At 40.6% G+C, this 22,331-nt stretch overlaps 1 protein-coding gene across 1 annotated transcript; it reads left to right on the top strand.

Moving 5' to 3' along the window:
* Positions 1 to 14,868: 14,868 nt before the first annotated feature.
* Positions 14,869 to 20,967, top strand: LOC308619701 (lysine-specific demethylase 4D-like; the record flags this gene model as incomplete). Its single annotated transcript, XM_081238785.1, is given in 3 exon segments — positions 14,869 to 16,005; positions 16,009 to 16,125; positions 20,659 to 20,967. Coding segments are annotated over 3 exon segments (1,563 nt in total).
* Positions 20,968 to 22,331: the final 1,364 nt, after the last annotated feature.

Consider the following 22,331-nt stretch of genomic DNA (forward strand, 5'->3'; position numbering starts at 1 on the left):
TTCCAGCAGTTACTTAGAGGTGAGAACTGGACTTAGAGTCAGCAGAAATGGCATTCAAACCTGCGCTTTGCTACTTTCTAGTCGTGGGACCTTCAGCACAAAAGTCATTGATTTTTCTCTGAGCCAGAATTACAGTGCGAGAGTTTTGTGAAGATCCTGGGGATGTAAATGTGACAGGCATGTAAGAGGTGCTCAGTTAATTTGATGTGCATTCATACACTCTCGTGGCCTCTAGGGCCAGCCCAATGTCTAGGATATCCACTCGTATTCTTTCTCTGATGGTCAGTTCTACTGTTGTTTTCCTCACCACCCCCCAGTCTTACACGTTACTTTTCTTTTAAATAATAGACTTGGGCTTCCCTGGTGGTGCAGTGGTTGGGAGTCCGCCTGCCGATGCAGGGGACGCGGGTTCGTGCCCCGGTCTGGGAAGATCCCACATGCCGCAGAGCGGCTGGGACCGTGAGCCATGGCCAGTGAGCCTGTGCGTCCGGAGCCTGTGCTCCACAACGGAAGAGGCCACAGCAGTGGAAGGCCCAAGTAACGCCAAAAAAAAAAAAATAATAATAATAATAATAATAATAGACTTTAGTTTTTCAGAGTACTTCACAACAAAACTAAGTGGAAAATACAGAGGATTCCCACATTCTCCTTCACAGGCTCCTCCACCAGTATCCACACCAGAAAGGAACATTTTTTACAATCGATGAACATGCACTGACACCTCATTGTCACCCAGAGTCCTTAGTTTAATTTATGGTTCACTCTTGGTGTTGTACAGTCTATGGATTTGACCAATGTATAATGACATGTATCTACACTTATAATACCATACAGAGTAATTTCATTGTCTAAAAATCCTCTGTGCTCTGCCTAATCATCATCCCTCCCCCCCTGACAACCACTGATCATTTTACTGCTTCCATAGTTTTGTCTTTTCCAGATGACTTCTTTCAGGTAGTAATATGCCTTTAAGTTTCCACCACATTTAGTGGTTTTATAGCTAATTTCCTTGTATTCGTGAATAATATTCCATTGTATGATGTATGACCCTTTATTTATCCACTCACGTGCTGAAGGACATCTTGGTTGCTTCCAATTTTTTCTGCAATTATGAATACAACTACTATAAACATTTGTGTGCAGGTTTTGGTGTGGATGTAAGTTTTCAGCTCATCTGAGTAAATACCAAAGAGTGTGATTGCTGGATTGTATGGTGAGACCATATTTAGTTTTGTAAGAAACTGCCAATTATTTTTACCGGTCGAAAACTGATCTTTTTTTTTTTTTTTTTTTGCTCATAATCTACTGCATGTTTGCACAAAAGGTCACACATACCCATTTGCAAATTTCACTCCTTGTCCTATTCATCCTTGTTACAGTGTTATAAAGGCAAGGTAAAGATTTCACAATCAGTCAAGAGCCAGAGGACCCAGCATTTATTCAGACTCCTACACCAAATTGTTTAGTAGTCTTTCAACAAATAAGGTTTCAATGGCTCTCCACTTGCCAGTTTAGGCAAAATGAGCTCTTAGCCACATTGCACCTCTGTTAGAGTTTGCACATAACAAGTTCAGATCAGGGCAAACATAATTTGTGCTAAATAAATATTACCTATTATCATTATTACTTAGGACCCAAAGTTGCAAGATGGACATTAGAACCTGTACTTAAACGTAACTTGTAGAGGTTGGAGTTCGGGTCTTGGGACTCCTCTAAGATTTAAAAAAGCATCAGTTATGGATGCAAATCAGTTATGGATGCCCCTCATAATGCAAATGGGGTTAATTTCCTCACTGCCTGTCAATTTCATACAAGTGTTTGACAATCAACAGAGAGGAGTGACCAAGAAGTAGCTTCAGGGACCTAGAAATTTAACCATTATTCTAGTTTACAAGCCACAGTTACAACATATCTCAACATTAAGCATGATTTTACACCATTGCTACTGTCTTTCCAGAGCTACTTCTCCCCAGATTAGCTTCAGCGACCCTTCTCTGTCCTCATAGCACATAGCTCTCTTAAAGAGCACTTCTCACACTGTATCGGAACTCCTTGTCTGTCTGTGTGTCTGTCTTCTCTACCTACTTCAAGTTCTGTGGTACAAAGTTCTGTATCTGTCTTGCCCTGGGCTAGAGGTGACACAGCATGAAGTCTATGTTACAGAACTCACTCGAGGCGTGAAAGTTCCCCAGCGTTGCCCTTCCCTGTCTAAGGCAGAGCATCAGTTAACCTCTGCTTTCTTTTCTGGTTACCCATGGAGCCCTGCGAGGTGCTGGCATGAGAGCAGGGACCCAGTCTAACCTCGTTCAGCCCTGAATGCTCGGCATCTAGCCAATGCTCATGGTAGATGTTTTAAAATCATTTTGAAAATGAATGAATGAACTAGAGCCAAAATACTCCAAATAAAATTTCATGGAAGTGTTTTTCTTCCTTTCTTTTCTTCATTTATTTACTCCCTGTACTGAATACTTACTGTATAGCAGGCACTATGTATATGTCTGAGGGGGAAGGTCGCAATTAGACACAGGGGAAATACTGGGATTAATAGGCACAATCAGGGAATTCCATGGTGGTCCAAGGGTTAGGACTCTATGCTTCCACTGTAGGGCCATGTGTTCGATCCCTGGTCAGCGAACTAAGGTCCCACAGGCTGCAAAAGAAGAAAGGCACAATCAGAAAGGGCCCTTAACATCACGTAGGGCAGGAGGAGGGCAAGGGGTGAGTGAGGACATGCTTGTTAGGAAGATGGATGACTTGAGGGCCTAATGTTTAGCTGGATTGTGTTTAAAAAAAAAAAGTAAATGAAAGAGATGAAGGGATGGGAATACAAGGTGAGAATTCCAGGCCAAGGGAAATATTTTATGATGCAAAGTCTCAGGGACAAGAGAGAACACTGTCTGTGGTAGAAAATGCGAGAAGTTGAATAGCACTGCTCAGAGCATAGACGGCCCGGTGGCACAGGACAGAGGTTAGGCCCAAGAGGAAGGGATCAGATCTCAGTGGTGTTGAGGGTCAGGTAGGGAGCAGGGTTTCATCCTAGGGCACATGGAGAGCGATTGACGGGATGTTAGAGTAGGATGATGTCATCAGATTTATTGTAGGAAGTCACTCCAGCAGCCGAATGGATTGGCGGGGATGAAGGGATTCAAAACTGGGTATGAGAGATGAGGTGGTGAGGACTGCAGGGCTGGAGAACGGTCTAGTTTGACTCATTTCTTCAAGCAGCTTGGAAAAGAATCAACCAAACCACTGAAACCCAAGTAGAATGTCATTTTATTGCACATCAGCCATTATTCTTCCCCTTCAGGTCCTTGCTGACAGCTATTGACAGATGTTGGATTGGCATGGGTGTGAGTGCAGAGGCCTAAGAGGATCTGGTTTGAAACCTTGTCCCCAGGAGAAAGGAGTCAGTGACAAAGAAAATGGAACAGAGGTGATCAAATGGAGACAGCGAATTATCGTTCATAAAGATGCTGGGAAAGACAGGCTTCCCCTAGAATGAGCTGTCAGTAAAAACTTTAATTAGATCAATGTACTCCCATGACGTACTGTGTTCTAGAATCTTGGGGTGAGGATATTTGTAATTTGCAAAAGTAAACTCAATATCATCATATAACATCTCTTTGGAAAGCAGGCAAACAAAAAGAAGCTTTCTTGTTTGTACTATAAACTAAAAGGAACTAAAGTAGACAAAATCAGCCTGGCTGTGGGATGTGCAAATGTTCTGTGTTATGTGCATGTTGGTCACTGACAGGGTTCTGAGGAAAAACTAGAATTTGCCAAAGGGGATGGGGGAGTAGTGGAAGAGATAGTTATGCTTATCAAAGGGGGGGCGGGGATCAAGAAAGTTTTAAAAACAGTGAATTAAAATCATACAAATGCTTTAGTCATAAAAACAGAGAATTTCTTTATATATTCAGCATTTTTTCAAACACAACATAATTATCAAATTTGACATCTATTACACCAGGCCCTGTGGTAGCCAATGGGACCCAGAGACTAAGAAGGAACCACCCTGTCCCCCAAAGTACATGATCTAGTAGAGAAGACAGAGGAACGATTAATACCCTTACATGACAAGTAGCATAATAGAGCATGTATAAAGAACATGAGAAAGAGAGGGGTTGATTTCTCGTTGTTTAATTGTGTTTAGAGCTGACAACATGAATAGACATTGGGGACCATGTATAATCCTAGGTAGTAACATAAATATTAAAAAATCCCATGAAAACCCTAATCCTCACAGCCTCGCATGGAGGACATGGCAGAGGTGTACAAGGGTAAGGATGACCTGGCTGAGGGACAAGTACCACATGACCAGGGCCATCAACTCCAGATCAAAGGGGACTCCAAGCCAGGTTGTTACTGTGACATCACACTGTATACACCTTTTTTTGTTTTTTTAATTAAGAAATAAATTTATGTTTCATTTCAGGGGGCCAAACATAGTCAACGTTTTCAGGTACTGAAGCCTCCAAGGAATTGGTTCTTAAGCTCCAAAATCTGCTCTTCTGACATTTTCCCTTCTATTTTACAGGCTGACCTCATGGATTTGCTGTGACTTAGAGGAAAGGCCAGGCTTAGGAAGCAGACGGGCCTGGCTCAAATCTGGCTCAGGACTCACTGATTATGCCATCTTGGACAAGCATCTGAACGCTCTGGTCCAGTTCCCCATGTGGCACACTGAGGAAGTAAGATTAAATAATAAGATGTGAGTGAAGGCACCCTAGTAGGCACTGGGCTTCTGTCTCTACCACCGCCCCAGTCCAAGCTACCATCTCTCATCTGGATCTTTATAAATGTTTTCCTTCATTCATTCTGGGCCACTCCAGTCTGTCCATTTCTGCCCAGAAAACAAATGTGCTTGTGTCTCCGCCATTGAAAGATCAAAAGCTTCACCATGGTTTATATAATATTTCTTTCCAAACTGCAGGACATGAGCCATTAGTGGATCATAGAAACAAATTTGTGGGTTCCCAGAAACATATTTTTTAAAGGAGAACAAAATAGAACACAACAGAAATACTAGATTGCAATGTCAATTTTAAGAATAAGAATTGTTACATGAAACTTGTTTTCTCAATATGGGTCCAGGTTTTAGTATTTTCTGAGAGAAGAAATAAGTGCACCTGTGAAATAAAAATAGGACCATGGTAGGGGGCAGATAAGGAAGCTATATACACTTGAAAAAGCTGAGGGGACAGAAATGAGCTGTTAAATCTTAAAAGTTTGATAGGAGAAATGAAAAAGACAATAGGAGTAGGTTTACAAGATAAGGATGAGAGAAAATTTCAGAAGATAAATCATAGTGATAAAGGGATAGAAATTTGGAAGAAGAAAAGACACAAAATTGGAGGTCGTGATCATGAGGTCTGATATCCAAATAAAAAGATAATGTACAGAGGGAAAAACTAGAGGAAGTTGTCAAAGAAGGAACTAAAAAGTTTTCATTAAACTAAACAACCAGAATTTTGAGATGGAAGAAATTTTAGAGCACTGAGACAAAGAAAACCTCCTATAAACTAATAGAGAGGAACACAAAAAACTAGCACTAAGAACCATACTTACATCTCCCTTATTCCTCATATCATACTCACAAAACTATAAAAAAAGTTAATAAACCCAAAAACTCCAGTTAGAATTAAAGGTATAATTAAAATCCAAATTAAAAGTACAATTAACATATAAAAAGGAAAAACCCCATAACATAATATTTATCTGTCTGTGGATGGGTAAATAACTTTCTAACTTTCTAAGCATAAAGGCCATGAAAGGCATTACAAAGGAAAATACCCACTCAACATTTTAATATATTAAAATGAAATATATGCCAAAACAATTTAAAATGAAAATTAAATATAAACTAAGAAATGGCAAACTTGGATAAAACTATGAACTGATTAAACAAAGGGTTTAACATGTAAAATATTCACATGAGCAATTTGTAAAATGTTCTTATACTGTGTAAAATATGCGAAATAGTCACATAATATATAAAAGCTTCATGTAAGTAGATGAGAAAAACCACTAGAACCATATTAGAGAAAAAAGGGCAAAGGATATGAACCAATACAAATGGCTAGCATTCAGTGAAGAAGAAAAAGTCAATCTTAGTTGTAATTTAAGAAGTATAAATTAAAACTTGAGCTACAGTTTTTCACCAAAATTTTTCACAATAATTTTCTTACCAAATTATTAAAGATTGTTTTTCAGAGGCAAGTTAATGGTGACGATGTACAGTGATATGTTTCTGGAAAGTTTTGGCGATAAATTATAAGTATTTTTAATGTTTAAATCTTGCAATGAAGTAATTCCATTTCTAGATATCTAATCCAAGGAATTTCATTATTTAACTTAAGTTTTACCAAATATACTGATCTAGGTACTGAAGTATAGGATATTTATAAGGGATTAGGAATACTTGTGGAAAAGTGAAAAACAAAATAACTGTCCAATAATAGGGGGAATGTTGAGTCACTTATCTCCATCAAATAGAATTTATTTAGCCATCAAATATTATGGTTATAATTATTTTCAATAAACGGTAAGTAGACTTTCTATCTTTAGAAGAAATTTATTAAACACAACATTTAGATATTGGCTGTCAGCAGAAACAATGGCTAACGTCTGAGTCATTCAGTCAACATTCCTCATTTGAAATAATAGCTTTGAAATATGCATGGAACATAAAAGACAAGAAGGCTTTCCTGCTGTCCTGAAATTGTTGAGCAATGTGTACAATAAGCAAACTGGACAATGGCCGCAGTGAGAGTATTTATTAAACATATTTCACTTCTTACCTTCCGCAGTTTGAAACACACACACACACACACACACACACACACACACACACACACCAGGAAAGCTTGGAGGAATTATTTTTGAAAGACTCCCAATTTCTGGAAATCCATCAAGTCTAATCATTCTGATAAAAATACTTTTCTTCAATTGTCAAGATTGTCAGGTTTCCTTAGATGAAGAATTTCTGTGTTACTGGGGATACTATGAATATGGGTAAAATGGATGAGTAACTGAAATGAAACGGTACTTATTCTCAACTAGTACCTGTGGCTCCATTTGACAGAAATATGGAGGCGGTTTCACAGTAAAAGCAACCATCCAAGACCCAAAGAGAAGACACTTCTCTGGAGCTGAAAGATCACCGTAATTATAATCGGCAAATTCTGAGAAGTTTTGATTTGCGCACAGACCTACACTTACGAAAGCAGAGTGTTTCCTTTGGATGCTCAGTATCTGAAGGCTAATATGTATCTAGATTAGTTATTTTGTATAGATGGTAGCCCTGCCTCATTCCTCCTAGGATCCTTAGAAATGTAAAAAGGAAATAATTAATTTATAAAACAAATACAGGGGACTTACCTGGCAGTCCAGTGGTTAGAACTCTGTGCTTCCACTGCAGGGGGATGGGTTTGATCCCTGGTCAGGGAACTAAGATGAAAAATTAGGGTGAGATGGGCAGATTATCATGTGATACAGGTGACTGCTACTTGTAGATCCTCAAGGTCTAGCTTGAGTGGTGACAGCTATAAGTAGGAGAGGAAGGCAAGTTGGATCCTTGGGTCCTTATATAAAGAAGGAAAGCACAGGAAGACTCCCTGGGGTATACAGATGTCCCTGGGCCTCACAGTAGACTGTCCTGGGATCCCCTGACATCACCGAATATATGCCTAGGGAGAGGGAGATGTAATAGCCAATGGTAACTAGGATACTGTATTCCCAGCGTTAGAAAAAAAGATTTCTAAAGGAGGAAGTTAATTTCGGGCGAAAGATGATCAATTTGTACTAAACAAGTTGATTTTCAGGGGCTCAGTGGCCAGTCAAGAAGGAAAAGCAAATCAGAAGCGCAGGAGTAGTTCAGTGCTATTAGAGAAAGCTATGGCAATAAATAATATCTTTAAAGAGAGAGAGTGTGATACTAAAGAATGCCATGAACATAAAAAGGAAATTTAAGGGGAGAAATAAAAAGAGTTAAAGGAGAGATGAGAATTGAGCTTTGAAATAAGACTGCATTTGTATAGTAGAAAACGAAATGGAACCAAGGAGAAAAAAAAGAACCAGAGAAGACTATCAGTACCCTGGAGGTCAGAGACATTTTAGGATGAAGGAAGTGTTCCATGAATCAATGATGTAGAGAGATAAAGTGTAACCCATGGAGCAGCACTTGGGAGACAATGTGATGATTTACAGAGATGAATTTCAGTGGAGAAGTGGGGTCAGAATCAGAAGACGAGAGAGAGATAAGGAAATGCTTTTGTAAACGTAGATTATTTTTGTTTATGTTTTGACATGTTGGGTATTGAAATGAAGGTAAGAGAATGGATGCAGCTTAAATTAGGAAACAGACTGATGACTGATGATTTAACTCTTTACAGAGGTGATAGTGATCATTTAGTTGACCATAGTTTTGGAATGCATGGGAGGTGTCAATTTAAGAAGTTTGAATGTCAAGATTATCTCTGGAGAGGGGCAGTATCTTCTCTTTCCCTGAGATAGGAGAGTAGGAAGATGGGGTGTAACCAAGAGGAGAGAGACTGCAGTGTGCGCCAAATGATTTTAGTTACTTATTTTTTTCGTAAACATTTTTGGAGTGTGCACTATATGAAGTACCAAGATCCCTTGGAAAATATGACTAAAAAGGCCTAGAAAATGCTCTCAAAGTAGTTTTATATGGAAGATAAGTCAAGTACAAAAATAACTCTAGGGATTGAGAACACAAGCTATTAACTTAAATATACATTTTTCTACACCTCAGTTTCTTCCTCCATAAAATGGGAATAATCATAGAACCAGCTATGTTTCAAGCATCCCATTCTCTTTCTAGCTTACATTTCCTAGTGTTCTAATACAAGTATTTGACCTAATGGAGACATTCAGCCCATGAATCAAACACTGTTTCATTCTCCATCATTGCCCTCATGCTCTCATTTCCTTTTTTACCCAGGATAAATTTACTATCCCATCACTTTAATCACTATCTTTTCCCTCCCTCCAATCCATAAAGACCTTTGTTCCTCTCTTCTTGAAATACGCATGGCTGGAAAACCCTAACCCTGTTGAAACCTTACTATTTGCTTTCTTCCCATCTTTTGAGTCCCCTTCTGCATGGAGGAAAATTCCACAAAGTCATACAATATGAGTTCAGGAAACACATCAAGACCAAGGCACACATAGGTTCTGCATTTCTTCAGCATCTACATGGAGAAGCATCCCATGTTGAGGAGGGTTTTGTTCTAGTGGAGGCCCCTTCCCCACTGCTCTTCCTTCATATAGGGCTTTGATGACAGCAACTTTAGTAGGAAAGGGACCTTCAGAATGCTTGGGGAATTAAGCTGCCTAGATATCATGCCAGCCATTTATAGGAGCTGTCTGGGAAAGCCAGCAGCCCTGTACGTTAGGAGACACCTGGGGACCTTGGGCCCTTTTGGATGCTATAGCCCTCCAGTCATGGAAGGAGTCTAGGCTAGCCTACTGTTCAGGCATCTTAGCATGAACATCTCAGATCATTTTTTCACAATGCTTCTCCTTCATAACAATCTATCCCCACGACCCTTGAGTGCTCATCAGGTGTTTCTGGAATAGGAAGAGAGATATTATTTGACTTCCACCTAATCGTTAGGGGCTACACTAATTGCATTTGTCACACTCCCTCAGCGATGAGCTACATTGTCAACCACTTACCCTCCCCACCATTTATTACCAATTCATTGTATAGAGACCTCGAGATTGTTTCTTTTATCCTTTGACATTCAAGTTGGAAAAGGAGAAGAGTGCATTGATCCTCCATTACCTACCTTCAGCATATTCCATGGTGCATGAGGCTCCAGGGCAGAGGTACAAAGAACTACTACTGCTCACTCACAGGGTCCCTGCCATCAGTATTCTGGTCTGCAGCAAACATTCCTTTGATGCACTCTTACAAAAGCTACCAGCAGGGGTCATATAGAGCAAGGCTTTCCTTGGTTATATTTTTTGACCATGATCTCAGACCCAAAGGATAAAGGGTTAATGTTTAAGCCAAATTGTGGTGACCTCTTTGGGGAGAGGGGTGGTAGAGGATTGGGCCCCAGCCCCAGCCTCTTCTTGTCTTGAATGGACCTCAGATAAGATATAGGGACCTCTGGCACCTCTTGTAGACCATAGGAGATGTGGGGAGTTTCTATTACTTGGAACAATGGCAGGCCAGCTGATCTTTCTTAGTCTTATTGGGGAGACTACAGGGTGAGGAAGTTTAAATGCCTTTGTTCTCTATAGGCAGTTGAGCTCTTCCTCACCAATTTCTTTACATGGTTTTCTTCTCCTCTCCCTGGTTCTTGTGCTGACCCGATACTAGTGGTGTTTAATGCCCTGACCACTGTGCTACCTCCACCCACTCTGGCAGCTTTCCCAGGGAAAACCCGCTGTACTTAAAAGGACCCTGAAATTTGTATAACCTATCGATCTCATATATTTTCTTGTAAGAAGTCTTAAAGGGAAAGTTTCAGGCGAAATACCTGTTTTGGGGGCTGATAACATTAAAAATGAGGCCTTTTACTAGACAGTGTCAAGAGCTGGTTGCATTCATTTGTGATGGAATCAGGAATGATGGAGTTAGGGTGGGGCTGATTTGAGTAGAATCTGGGAGAGATACATGGGTACTGGACATCAGTTCAAGTTTCATTTGGAAATGTTTTCTTGAGAGAGTACCTGTTTTCCTGGAAGGAAAATTGTCTCTACTTTTATCCAAAGCACGAAGATCAGAGGAGACTTCACTGTGAAGGTGATGCTTGGGCTGAGGCTTGAGAGTTGCCTGGGTGCAAAGACCATCAGACAAGAGTATATCGGCCTTTTTTGAGACACAGCCAGGAATGTGTTTGGAAGGAGAGCAAGGAGCCGGGTAGAAAGCGTTGAGGTCAAGAGGTGATGGTGGGCCAGATCACTTAGGGACTTTTAGGACATTCGAAGGATTAGAAGTGGGGTGGAATAGGTGTGCCTGATGTTTGAAAACAGTGGAAAGTGAAAGAGAATATTTGAATGGTGGAAATGAGGGGAGCTTAAGAGGATTAGGAAACAGTATTAAGGGAGCACTTGAAATTGGGCTGAGATAGTTTTTTTTTTCGTTTTTTATTTGTACACATATATTTTCTGTGCTAGAATTATAACTATCACATATGCTCCTTAGAGTTCAAGTTGAACATGGAGTATACATAGTGAAATTTATTTTTGACATTTTTTTCAAAGTTTTTTTTCACACACACACACTTTTATTTTTACAAGTGATAAATAAACTGACACGAAGCATTTTAAATGGATGACCATGAGAAAAGCAAAAATGATTGCAGTTACCAAACACGAAACACACTCATATTATGTCATAATAGTGACATTCAGTCCAGTAATCTTCCACTGTAACAGCTCCTTTACTTTGCAGTGAAAATTAACTTGTATATTTTTTGCCTCTGAGTTCTTGTGGGATTTTTTTTTTAATTCAAACAGAAAGTCACAAAAATTATAATCATCCTCTTCAGTTCACTCATTCCCATGTAATTAATTTTTTTTTCTTCTTGATGTTTTGTAAGGCACTTTTATGAATTCTTCAGGTTTCCATTAGAGTTCTGAAAATGCTTATTCCTTCAGTTCCACAGTATAGTCAGTTACCAGAAACCTGTAATTGTCAGAGTGTTGTCCATGAATTTCTTCAAGATGAAACACTTTTATAGGAACATTTTTGCAAAAGCATCAGAGTACACGCAGTACTCTCTGTAAATGACAAAAGACTTAAAAATGACCACTGTTAAAGATTTGATGAAAGTTCATAATGCAATTGACAAGGAAATTTAGTTATTTCTGAGATATACATTTTAAAGTAATAACTAGAATTATGACTTATAACATTATACAAGAACATATAAGATTTTTAGAAATTTCGTGTAATGTCTGAAACATTTATTTTAACGTATTTCCATACAAATAACCTAAAGAAAGTTTAGTATTAGCTGTTTGTTTATAGAGCAGGTTCTTATTAGTCATCAATTTTATACACATCAGTGTATACATGTCAATCCCAATCGCCCAATTCAGCACACCACCATCCCCGCCTCACCGTTTTCCCCACTTGGTGTCCATACGTTTGTTCTCGACATCTGTGTCTGAACTTCTGCCCTGCAAACCGGTTCATCGGTACCATTTTTCTAGTTCCACATACATGCGTTAATATACGATATTTGCTTTTCTCTTTCAACTAACTTCTCTCTGTATGACAGTCTCCAGATCCACCCACGTCTCAACAAATGACTCAATTTCGTTCTTTTTTGTGGCTGAGTAATATTCCATTGTTTATACGTACCACAACTTCTTTATCCATTCATCTGTCAATGGGCATTTAGGTTGCTTCCATGACCTGGTTATTATAAATAGTGTTGCAATGAACATTGGGGTGCTTGGGTGTTTTAGAATTATGGTTTTTTTCTGGGTGTAAGCTCAGCCACGGGATTGCTGGATCATATAGTATTTCTAGTTTTACTTTTTAAGGAACCTCCATACTGTTCTCCATAGTGGCTCTATCAACTAACATTCCCACCAACAGTGCAAGAAGGTTCCCTTTTCAACACACCCTCTCTAGCTTCTGTTGTAGTTTTTCTGATGATGTCCATTCTAAGTGGTGTGAGGTGATACCTCATTTTAGTTTTGATTTGCATTTGTCTAATAATTAGTGGTGTTGAGAAGCTTTTCATGTTGATGCATCTCTTTTTCCTAACTTTAATGAGAATGTTACTTTTGTTTCACTGTGAAGAATGATCCTTGGTATTTTTTACCTTGAACTTCTTTATCTTACAAAACAAGTTTCTCTTGATGCTTTGCAAGTAAGAATTGTAAAATCATGAATGGATTTTGCATTTCATCAAATGCTTTTTTGGTAACTATAAGATGATGGTATTTTTCATTTACTTTGTTAATATTTTGAATTATATCATTAAATTTTCCAATGTTGAATCATCCTTCCTATTTGGTCATGAAGTATTATTCTTTAATTATATTGCTGTATTTCATTGGATAACATTCCATTTTATGTTTTCATCTATGCTTATAAACAAAGATGGCCTGTAGCTTTATTTTTTATTGTTCCTTTTTCGTTTTGCTATCAGAGATCGGAATAACCTCATCTGAGTAGCTTTCCAACTTTTTCTATACTCTGAAACAATGTGCACAATAAGAGTTAACTGCTTCTTGAAACTTTTCTAGATTCACATATAAAATGATATGTCTCCTGGACTTTCAGGAGTCATACTTTGAACCAGCGTCTTTTCCTGGGGTATTATTCAAGCTTTCTGGTGTTTCATGGGTCTATTTTGGATATGTTTCCTCTCCAGGAAATTATTCTTTTCTCTTCTTTTGAAAATTTTGCTGTCAAGTTTCTCCTAAGATTCTGAGATTTTAAAAATTCTTTTGTGCACTATTTCTTTCCTAGGGGTTTATTTTCCCCTTTTTTCTTAGGTTCAGTTATGCCCATGTTTTATTGCTATCATTAATTTCTTCCAAGAATAATTTTGGTCATCAGTGTTTGGTCTTGTATGTGTTTTCTTTGATGAACTTTCTCCTTATTCTTTGTTATTTGTTTACTCCTACCCCTTCTTTCTCTTCTTCACTTTTGTAGCTTCTTCAATTGAATGTTTAGTTCATGTATATTCAATCACCCTTTTCCTTTTGGTACGATGAAAGATATGTCTCCTTTAATTCGTTTCACCCTAAACTATACTTTAAAAAATGTATTTAAATAATTTAAATAAATTTTAAAAAATTTCACCAAAATTTGTAAAAATCATAACTTGATGTTTTATGACAATGAGCCATTCTGATGGCTGTGTAACCAGCACCTGCCTTCAGGATAGAATATTCACATTATTCTAGAGACTTCCTCACACCACCACTCACAACCTCTCTCACAACGGTAACCACTACTCTGACTTCTAACATAGATTATGTTGCCTCCGTTTTTTCTTTATATAAATGGAAGCATAGAATAGGCATTCTTTTGAGTCTGGATAATTTTGCTCAGTATTCTGTTTATAGAATTATTCTTATATTTTCATGTAGTTCTTGTTCATCTTCATTGCTGTATTGTATTTCATTGTATGAATATACTAAAACGTACTTAGCCATTCTAATGTTGACTGGCATTTGAGTTGTTTCCAGTGTTTGGCTACTGAAATAATGTTGTTCTGAACATTCTTGGACTTGACTTTCATTGCACAGACATACACATATCCTAGGCATGAATCATAGCACATGGGTAAGTTCAATTTTAGTGGATACTGTCCAAATAGTTTTTCAAAGTGAATGTAGTGACTTCCATGCTCCTTACTAGAGTACAGGAATTTCCACTGTTCACACCATTTCTTGTATTGTCAATCTTATGAAATTTTAGCCTTTATTTGAATATGCAATTATATTCCATGGTGGTGTTTTATTTGTAGTTCCCTAGTAACTATTTGCAAACATTAGTTTTCAACCTGTCTCTATTGTATTTTTTTTTTTTAGGTTTTGTTTTCAATACTGCCCTGAAGACACTACATTTGGGATACCCACCCAGGGCTGGGTGATTCACTAGACCTAAAGAGGCCAGAGCCAAGTGTCAACCAAGGACATCCCAGACTTGCAGGCTCAGCCAGCATCAGTCCTGAGCAAGGCTTCTGCCCAGTGTGGAGTCCCCTGCAGAATCAGCAAGCCTAAGAAATATTATCAACTCACTGTATTAAAGTCTACTGGGGGTTCCTGCTGATATACTCCAACCCATTTTTGAAAAAGTAGTGTTTTCCAGCATCCTCACCTATCCAGAACATAAATAAAAACTTGGGAGTTTCTTGCTTATTAATGAAAGCCATGAAGTCTAAGTCCAACTGGGACCAGAACCCAAGTTGTAGCATAATGGTATTTCGTCCAACCAAAGAAGAGTTTAATGATTTCGAGAAATACATTGCTTATATGGAATCCCAAGGTGCACACCGAGCAGGCCTGGCTAAGATAATTCCACCCAAGGACTGGAAAGCCAGAGAGACCTATGATGATATCAATGACATCTTAATAGCCTCTCCCCTCCAGCAGGTGGCTTCTGGGAAGGCAGGTGTGTTTACTCAGCACCACAAACAGAAGAAAGCCATGACCGTGAGCGAGTATTGCCGCTTAACAAACGGAGAAATACACCGGACTCCATTCTACTCTGATTTTGAGGATCTGGAGCGAAAATATTGGAAAACACGCCCCTATGATTCACCAGTATATGGTGCGGACGTCAGTGGCTCCTTATTCGATAAAAACACGAAGCAGTGGAACCTTGGACACCTGGGAACCAATCAGGACCTGCTAGAACAGGAGTGCGGAGTGGTCATTGAAGGCATCAACACCCCCTACCTGTACTTCGGCATGTGGAAGACCGCCTTCGCCTGGAACACAGAGGACATGGACCTTTACAGCATCAACTACCTGCACTTTGGGGAGCCCAAGACTTGGTATGCAGTGCCCCCGGAGCACGGCCGGCGCCTGGAACGCCAGGCCAGGGAGCTTTTCCCAGGCAGCTCGCGGGGCTGTGAGGCCTTCCTGCGGCACAAGGTGGCTCTCATCTCGCCCACGGTCCTCAAGGACAACGGCATCCCCTTCGGTCGGGTCACTCAGGAGGCTGGAGAGTTCATAGTGACCTTTCCCTATGGCTACCACTCCGGCTTCAACCATGGCTTCAACTGTGCAGAAGCCATCAATTTCGCCACCCCGCGCTGGATCAATTATGGCAAAGTGGCCTCGCAGTGCAGCTGCCGGGAGGCCCGGGTCGCCTTCTCCATGGACCCCTTCATGCGCATCCTGCAACCAGAGCGCTACGAGCTGTGGAAACGCGGGCAGGACCGGACCATGCTGAAGCACACCCAGTTCCTGGAGCCCAACAGCCAGGGCATGAACGCCAGGAGGGACGTCTGCACGTCCTGCGGAGCCGCTCTGGGCTCGAGGCATCACCAGCCCTGACGCGCTCTGCGCCCCCTTGGGCCTGTAGCCACGTACGGTGGGACCCGCCACCAAGTCCCTGTGCGTGCTGTGTCCCCTCGCCCCTCGCATGCCCAGGGTTCTTGCTCTGCCGCCCAGTTCGGGGCTGCGGCTGCCTAAGCTCTGCGGCACCCGGCCTGACTCTGCTGCTGACCGCAGGTCCATCTGCTGCGGATCTCCACCTAACTGGCCGATACGGTCCTCTTCATCGTGCTCGGGAAGAGGGGACCCGGGACCAGACTGTCCAGGTCCGGGCTAAGAGGCGTCTCTCCTTAGACACAACGCACACATCTCTGGACTTCGAAGCTCAGCTCCCGTTTGCTGGCGATCCCTTGATGGACAACCCTGCGTTTCTGAGCCCATGGCTCCAGCATCCTTCTAAGGCTTCCAGGTGCTGTTGTGCCCCTAATCTTCAACTCTTGGGTCCTCCATTGGATCCCGAAAATCCGATGCACCCTGGCCCATGCCTGCCATCTCTGGAGGGTATTACATCCAGTTACCTTGACAGCCTCCCTTTGATACCTCCCAACGTCATTGGGAGTCTGAGAGTGTTCCCTGATGTTGGGAACTGCAGGGCCCCCGTGAACTTCTGTGAGGTTGTAAGGTTGGACCACTCTTATGCCTCTAAGAGTCTTGTCCCAGCTGCAGAGACCAGTCTCCCGCACCCTTGACTGTGATCCCCTGGGGCTAAAGCTAGAGGCACCTGCATCTCTCGAGTCCTGGGAGGAATTCCTCACCAATGGATGGTCTTCAATCTGTGAGCCCATGACTACTGAAGAATTTGCTAAATGTGACTTTATCTGACCCTCCACCTCAGAAACCACAGAAGCTCCCAGCCAAGCAACAATCTGGGCTGGGCCTGTCCTCAGTGGAGATGCTTTATCTCCTAGAAATGACCCATTTCCCAAGCTGTCAGATGCTTTCTCCTACCATGACAACCAGGGCTCCCAGCAGCCTCTGAAGTGGACCTTCCCACGAGGACAGCTGCCATAAAAAATGTTGTACCTCTCAGGTATTCTCATCTCGCAACTGAACATTGACGGGCCTTTGGCTTCTGCCTTGGCTTAGATGGTATGGACACTGCTCGCTTCTGATGGCACCCTCAGGGGACCTCCTTGCAGTGGTGTGCCTCTAGTCCCCATAATAATTTGGGGCAACACTGGATGATGCTGAGGATCTGGCTGAGCCCCTTCCATCCCCAAGCTTCATCTGGGCCTCTGAGTCACTGACCGTGGTTTCCAGTGGGTAGTGCTGCAACCACAAGCAAGCCTCAGGAGCTTCTCATATCACACGCCTGTGAATCTGACACCCTCTTCTTCCCAGGCCACTGCTCATGGCCTAAACTAGACCTTTGCCCATTTGGGTCTGTTTGCTAGTTTTGTCTCATAGATTTTTTAACTTTATTGATGTTTATTAAAGTTGTTATCCCAATGTGTATCTGCAAAGCAAAGAAAGGTAACATCCTTAAAATATATTTTTAAAATCAGAATTATCCCCTAAAGGAAAGTAACCTTGCAATAACCAACCCGCTCTTTTGCTTAGTATCACTTCCTGTTCCCACTCCCTTCTGCCTACATCTTTTATTTTGTACAGCTCCTCGGTGCTACTTCCTGCTAGATGGAATGCTGCCAAATTTGAATTGAATTTTGCATAAATAAACTTTTAAAATGTTTAATATGCCTCAGTTTATCTTTTAACTGTGTAAAACAGAGTGATCCAGAAAAGTTAAAATTAAAAGAACAGACAAAACTATACCAAGCAAAATGCAAACAGAAAGCAGAAGTCATGGATCTTGTATCAGAGAAAGTCAAAGGTGCATGAAAGGGCTCTAAAGGCTAAATTTCCCCATGAAGGTGTAGCAGTCATGAATACCCATGCAACTTTGATAAAGTATAAATTACAGAAAATCAAACAAGTTGAAAGAAATGCATTAAAAATAGGAGAGTTTAAGTCACCTTATATGATATTGTGATTTATAATATAAAATATATATTTGGTCCTCATCTCTGTTTCTGGTCAATAGCTCCTAAAATCCTTGGAATTTCCTAAGAGAGTTATGTTTTATGATTTTGTTATGTTAATGAGGTGGCTGTTGGAATGCCCCTAGGTCACTTAAGGGTGGGAGCTGTTTGCCAGGGGAACCAACCCCGTGATTACAGTGTTGAGATTTTCAGTCCCACCCTAGACTTCCAAGGGGCTGGGGGGGGAAAGGGCTGGAAGTTGAACCAATCATGAGTGGCCACTCATTTAACCAATTGTGCATATATAATGAAGTCTCCATAAAACCCCAGAAGGATGAAGTTTGGGGAGCTTCTAGGTCGGTGAACATGTAGACATTTGGGGACAGTATTGCACCTAGAGAGGGCATGGAACCCCCTTTTACCTTACTTCGTGCAAGAGAGAAAAAGTGGACAAACTTAAGGATGTAGAAAACGTCAACAGCATTAACAGTTAGGTAGAATTTACATACCTGGTAATAGAGTACTCAGTTTTGTCATTACCAAAGGATCAATCACAAAAACTGACAATACATTTGGATGAATAGAAAATACCAATAAATTCCAAAGTAAGGGAAAAAAATCAAACTCATTAATTATCATGCAATAAAACTAGAAATTAACTTTAAAAATCGGGAAATATATAGGTCCTTCCTGGAAAGTTAAAAATTCTCTATTAAAAGACCTGTAAGTCAGAGGGATATAAACCACAATAGCTAAATACCCTGGAGACAAGGACATAGAAAAAATATTTGATAACTGTATAAACTCTAGAGCCAGACTGCCTGATTTTGAATCCCAGCTTTATTCTTACCATTTTGTATGACTTTGGCAAATTATTTAACTTCATGATAACTCAGTTTCCTCAACTGTAAAGTGGGATAGTAATAGTAGCTACCTCATATGATGGGTAGGTTGATTCTATGAGTTAATATTTGCAAAGTGCTAAGACTGATGCCTGGAACACAATAAGCATTATTGGAGTGTTTTTAGATTTAAAAATGAATGAAATACCTAGGAATATATGAGATTCAGTTAAATATTACTGAGGAAAATTTACAGCCTTAAGTATTTTTATCCATAAAATTAAAAGTATGCAATTACATGGATTAAGCTTCTGTCTCATAAAGTTAGGGAAAAACAAAGAGAGTAGCAGGAAGGAATTAATAAGGACATATGCAGAAATAAATGAGTTAGAAAAACTGTAAAATAATATAACTAAGAAGTCAACAAAAAGCTCAACTGGATACTTTTCTGGAAAAATTAATTAGCTAAAACAGATTTCAGAAGAGATAGAAAATCTAAAACAGGGACTTTCCTGGTGGCACAATGGTTAAGGATCCGCCTGCCAACACAGGCGACATGGGTTCAGGCCCTGGTCTGGGAAGATCCCACATGCCATGGAGCAACTAAGCCCGTGTGCCACAATTACTTAGCCTTCACTCTAGAGCTCGTGAGCCACAACTACTGAGCCTGAGTGCCACAACTACTAAAGCCAACACGCCTAGAGCCTGTGCTCTGCAACAAGAGAAGCCACAGCAATGAGAAGGCCGCGCACCATAACGAAGAGTAGCCCTCCCTCACCGCAAGTGAAGAAAGCCTGCTCACAGCAACGAAGACCCAAATCAGCCAAAAATAAATAAATAAATAAAAATTTAAAAAGTAATTATTAAAAAAATAAAATCTAAGACATAAATTTCTATGTAAGAAATACAGAAAGATGTCAAAAGATATGCCTCTTCAAAAATCACTAGTACCAGGTAGTTTCATGGGGGAAGTGTGTGAAACCTTTAACCTGCAGGTCTTTTCAAACCTATTTAGGCATTCAAAAACAAAAAATTCAAAGTTTTAAAGTAAGCACAACATTGATAGAAAAACCTGACAAATTGCATAGTGAGAGTAATAGACAAAAGTTATTTATGAACATCTATGCAGTTTTTTTGTTTTTTGTTTTTTTCCTGAAGAGTAGTTTAATCCTTTGCTTATGGAAAATCAACAGAGAGAGGCAAACCAGAAACTTCTGTTGGCAATTTCCCTTAATAGTTATTAACACCTCTCATCCTGCTATCCTGTGACATATTAGTAGATCTGTAAATATTTAAGATATTTATAATGTGTAAATATACCATGGTACCTTGGAGTAAGATAGAAGGGGGAGGGACATGTCTAATTATGAAAGTCACGTGAGACAGCTGGTAGATATTTGTTGAGGAAGAAAAATGCCATGTTACAAAAAGCAATCTTCTGCATGATTTAGTGTGTTTATACCCACATTGTAAAATATTCTTCTGTGTATTTTCTACGAGTCTTCTACAATGTAGAATCTATGCTAAGAACATGTAATGCTCTATGCTGTTTTCATCTATTTGCTTTAGCCTTGGGTTTGTACTTCCTGTTACCTCTCATTTTAGGAAGTAGCCTGAAGCAACCAGATCTTTGTTGCTGCCAACCCTACTGAAATATTTTCTTTTCTTGTAATATTTCCATCCATTCTGCTCCATGTGCACAGTTACCACAGTAGTCCTCAATTCTGTCATTTCATTGGTGCATGCTTGCAGACTTCTAGTTGTTTCACTCTGTATGACAGTGTTTAGATTCATCCACTTCTCTACAAATGACCCAGTTTCGTTCCCAGTTCGAGGCTGCGGCCACCAGCACCTCCGGGGAGCCCGGACCGACCCAGCCGCCGACCCCAGGTCCATCTGCCCCGGATCGCCACCCAGTTGGAAGATGTGGCCCTTGTCGTCGTCCTTGGGAACAGGGGACTCAGGAGCCAACTGCTCCCCCCAGGACGAAGAGGAGGCTTTCCTTAGACATAGCTCAGGACCCAGAGGCTCAGCCTCTTCCTCTGGATGCACCCTCGCCAGACAATGCGGACCCGCTCAGCCCTGGGCTCCAGCATCCCGCCAAGGCTTCTGGCTGTGGTTGTGGCCTTGTCCCCTAAGCCCAGGGGATGCCTTTCTACCCCATCCTGTGGGCCAGCTCTGGATGCTGCTGAACTTCTAAAGCATCCTGGGCTTTGATTAGCCTCCAGTCTCTCTCCTTTTCCTCTTCCCTCTTCCCTTCCCACTTTCCTTGCCAAACTAGGCCCTTTTGACCAATTAGGTCAGTAGAGACTCAGATAATAATTGGTAATCTTTCTGAGTCTTTGATGTATTTAAAATGTGTTCCCTGCCAGTAAGGTAAAAAGAATGTTAAAATCTGACTTTATTAAATATATTAAAGGCAACCAGAATGTTAAAATCTGACTTTATTTTTTGTGTTGTTCATTCAGTCAACTGAGAGGTGGTCGTTTTTCCTGCACTTTTCTTAATAATTATATCAAAACATTTCAAGCAAAACTTATTTTTCTGAGCTTGTTGTCTTGTGTGATGTTGGTGAGTGAGTTTGGGGTTGATTGTTGGGTTCTAGCTGGCTGACTGGGTTGGGGGATTTGGTTTGCAGTCCTATCTGAAGGATGACTTGGTGGAAATCACCTGGCACTTGGCAGCTCCAAGTGGCTAGGAGTGATGACCAAACATAGGGGAAAAAGTGCCAGCATGTGAAAATCTCCTCTCCAAGTCTCCATTGCCTTCTCAGTGTTGTACGTATACTTCACATGGTTAAGTCATTGATACATCCCAATAAACAAATCCACAAATAAATGAACAAAACAATTTCAAGTGGGCATATGTTCTGTGAAAAGATTAAAGGGGATGGGGTGATAGGGCAGAATGGGCAGTGTGGTTCCGGTGGTCAGGGACTACTTCATAGAGCAGGAGACCTTTCTGAGTCCCAAATGACAAGAAGGAAGGTCCAGAGCTGATTTCCACTTGGATGAAACAACAAGGGTAACAGCCCTAACATAGAGCTTGGTGTTTTTGTGTGGATAGAGAGGAAGCTCATTTGTACCTGGAGCTAGAGAAGGGAGAGGCAGGATCTTGTAGCTCATGTGAAATATCTGAGTTTTTTTCAACTTGAAATAAGAAGGCATTGGAAGTTTAAAACAGCACTTGACATGATATAATTTGCATATTTAACTAATCACCTTAATTGTTCTGTGGACCCCTTGGGGGCAGGAGAAGTAGTTAGAACATCGAAGTAATACAGGTGAGAATCCATGGTTACTGACTTAGGCCATAGTGTTGAGAATACACAGAAGTGGCCAAACTCAGAATAAAATTTAGAAATCGAAAATGACAGTTTGGATGCAGAAGGAAACATTTCAGAGAATCAAACCACATCTCTCTTCCCTCCAGCTCTCCCCTCCAGAATTTCAATAAGATTCTGGAATTTGAAGCATCATGTAAAACTACAGGCAGGAGCAAT

The sequence above is a fragment of the Mesoplodon bidens genome (genome assembly GCF_964165515.1).
Source record: "Mesoplodon bidens genome assembly, chromosome: 7".
Taxonomy (NCBI): Eukaryota; Metazoa; Chordata; class Mammalia; order Artiodactyla; family Ziphiidae; genus Mesoplodon; species Mesoplodon bidens.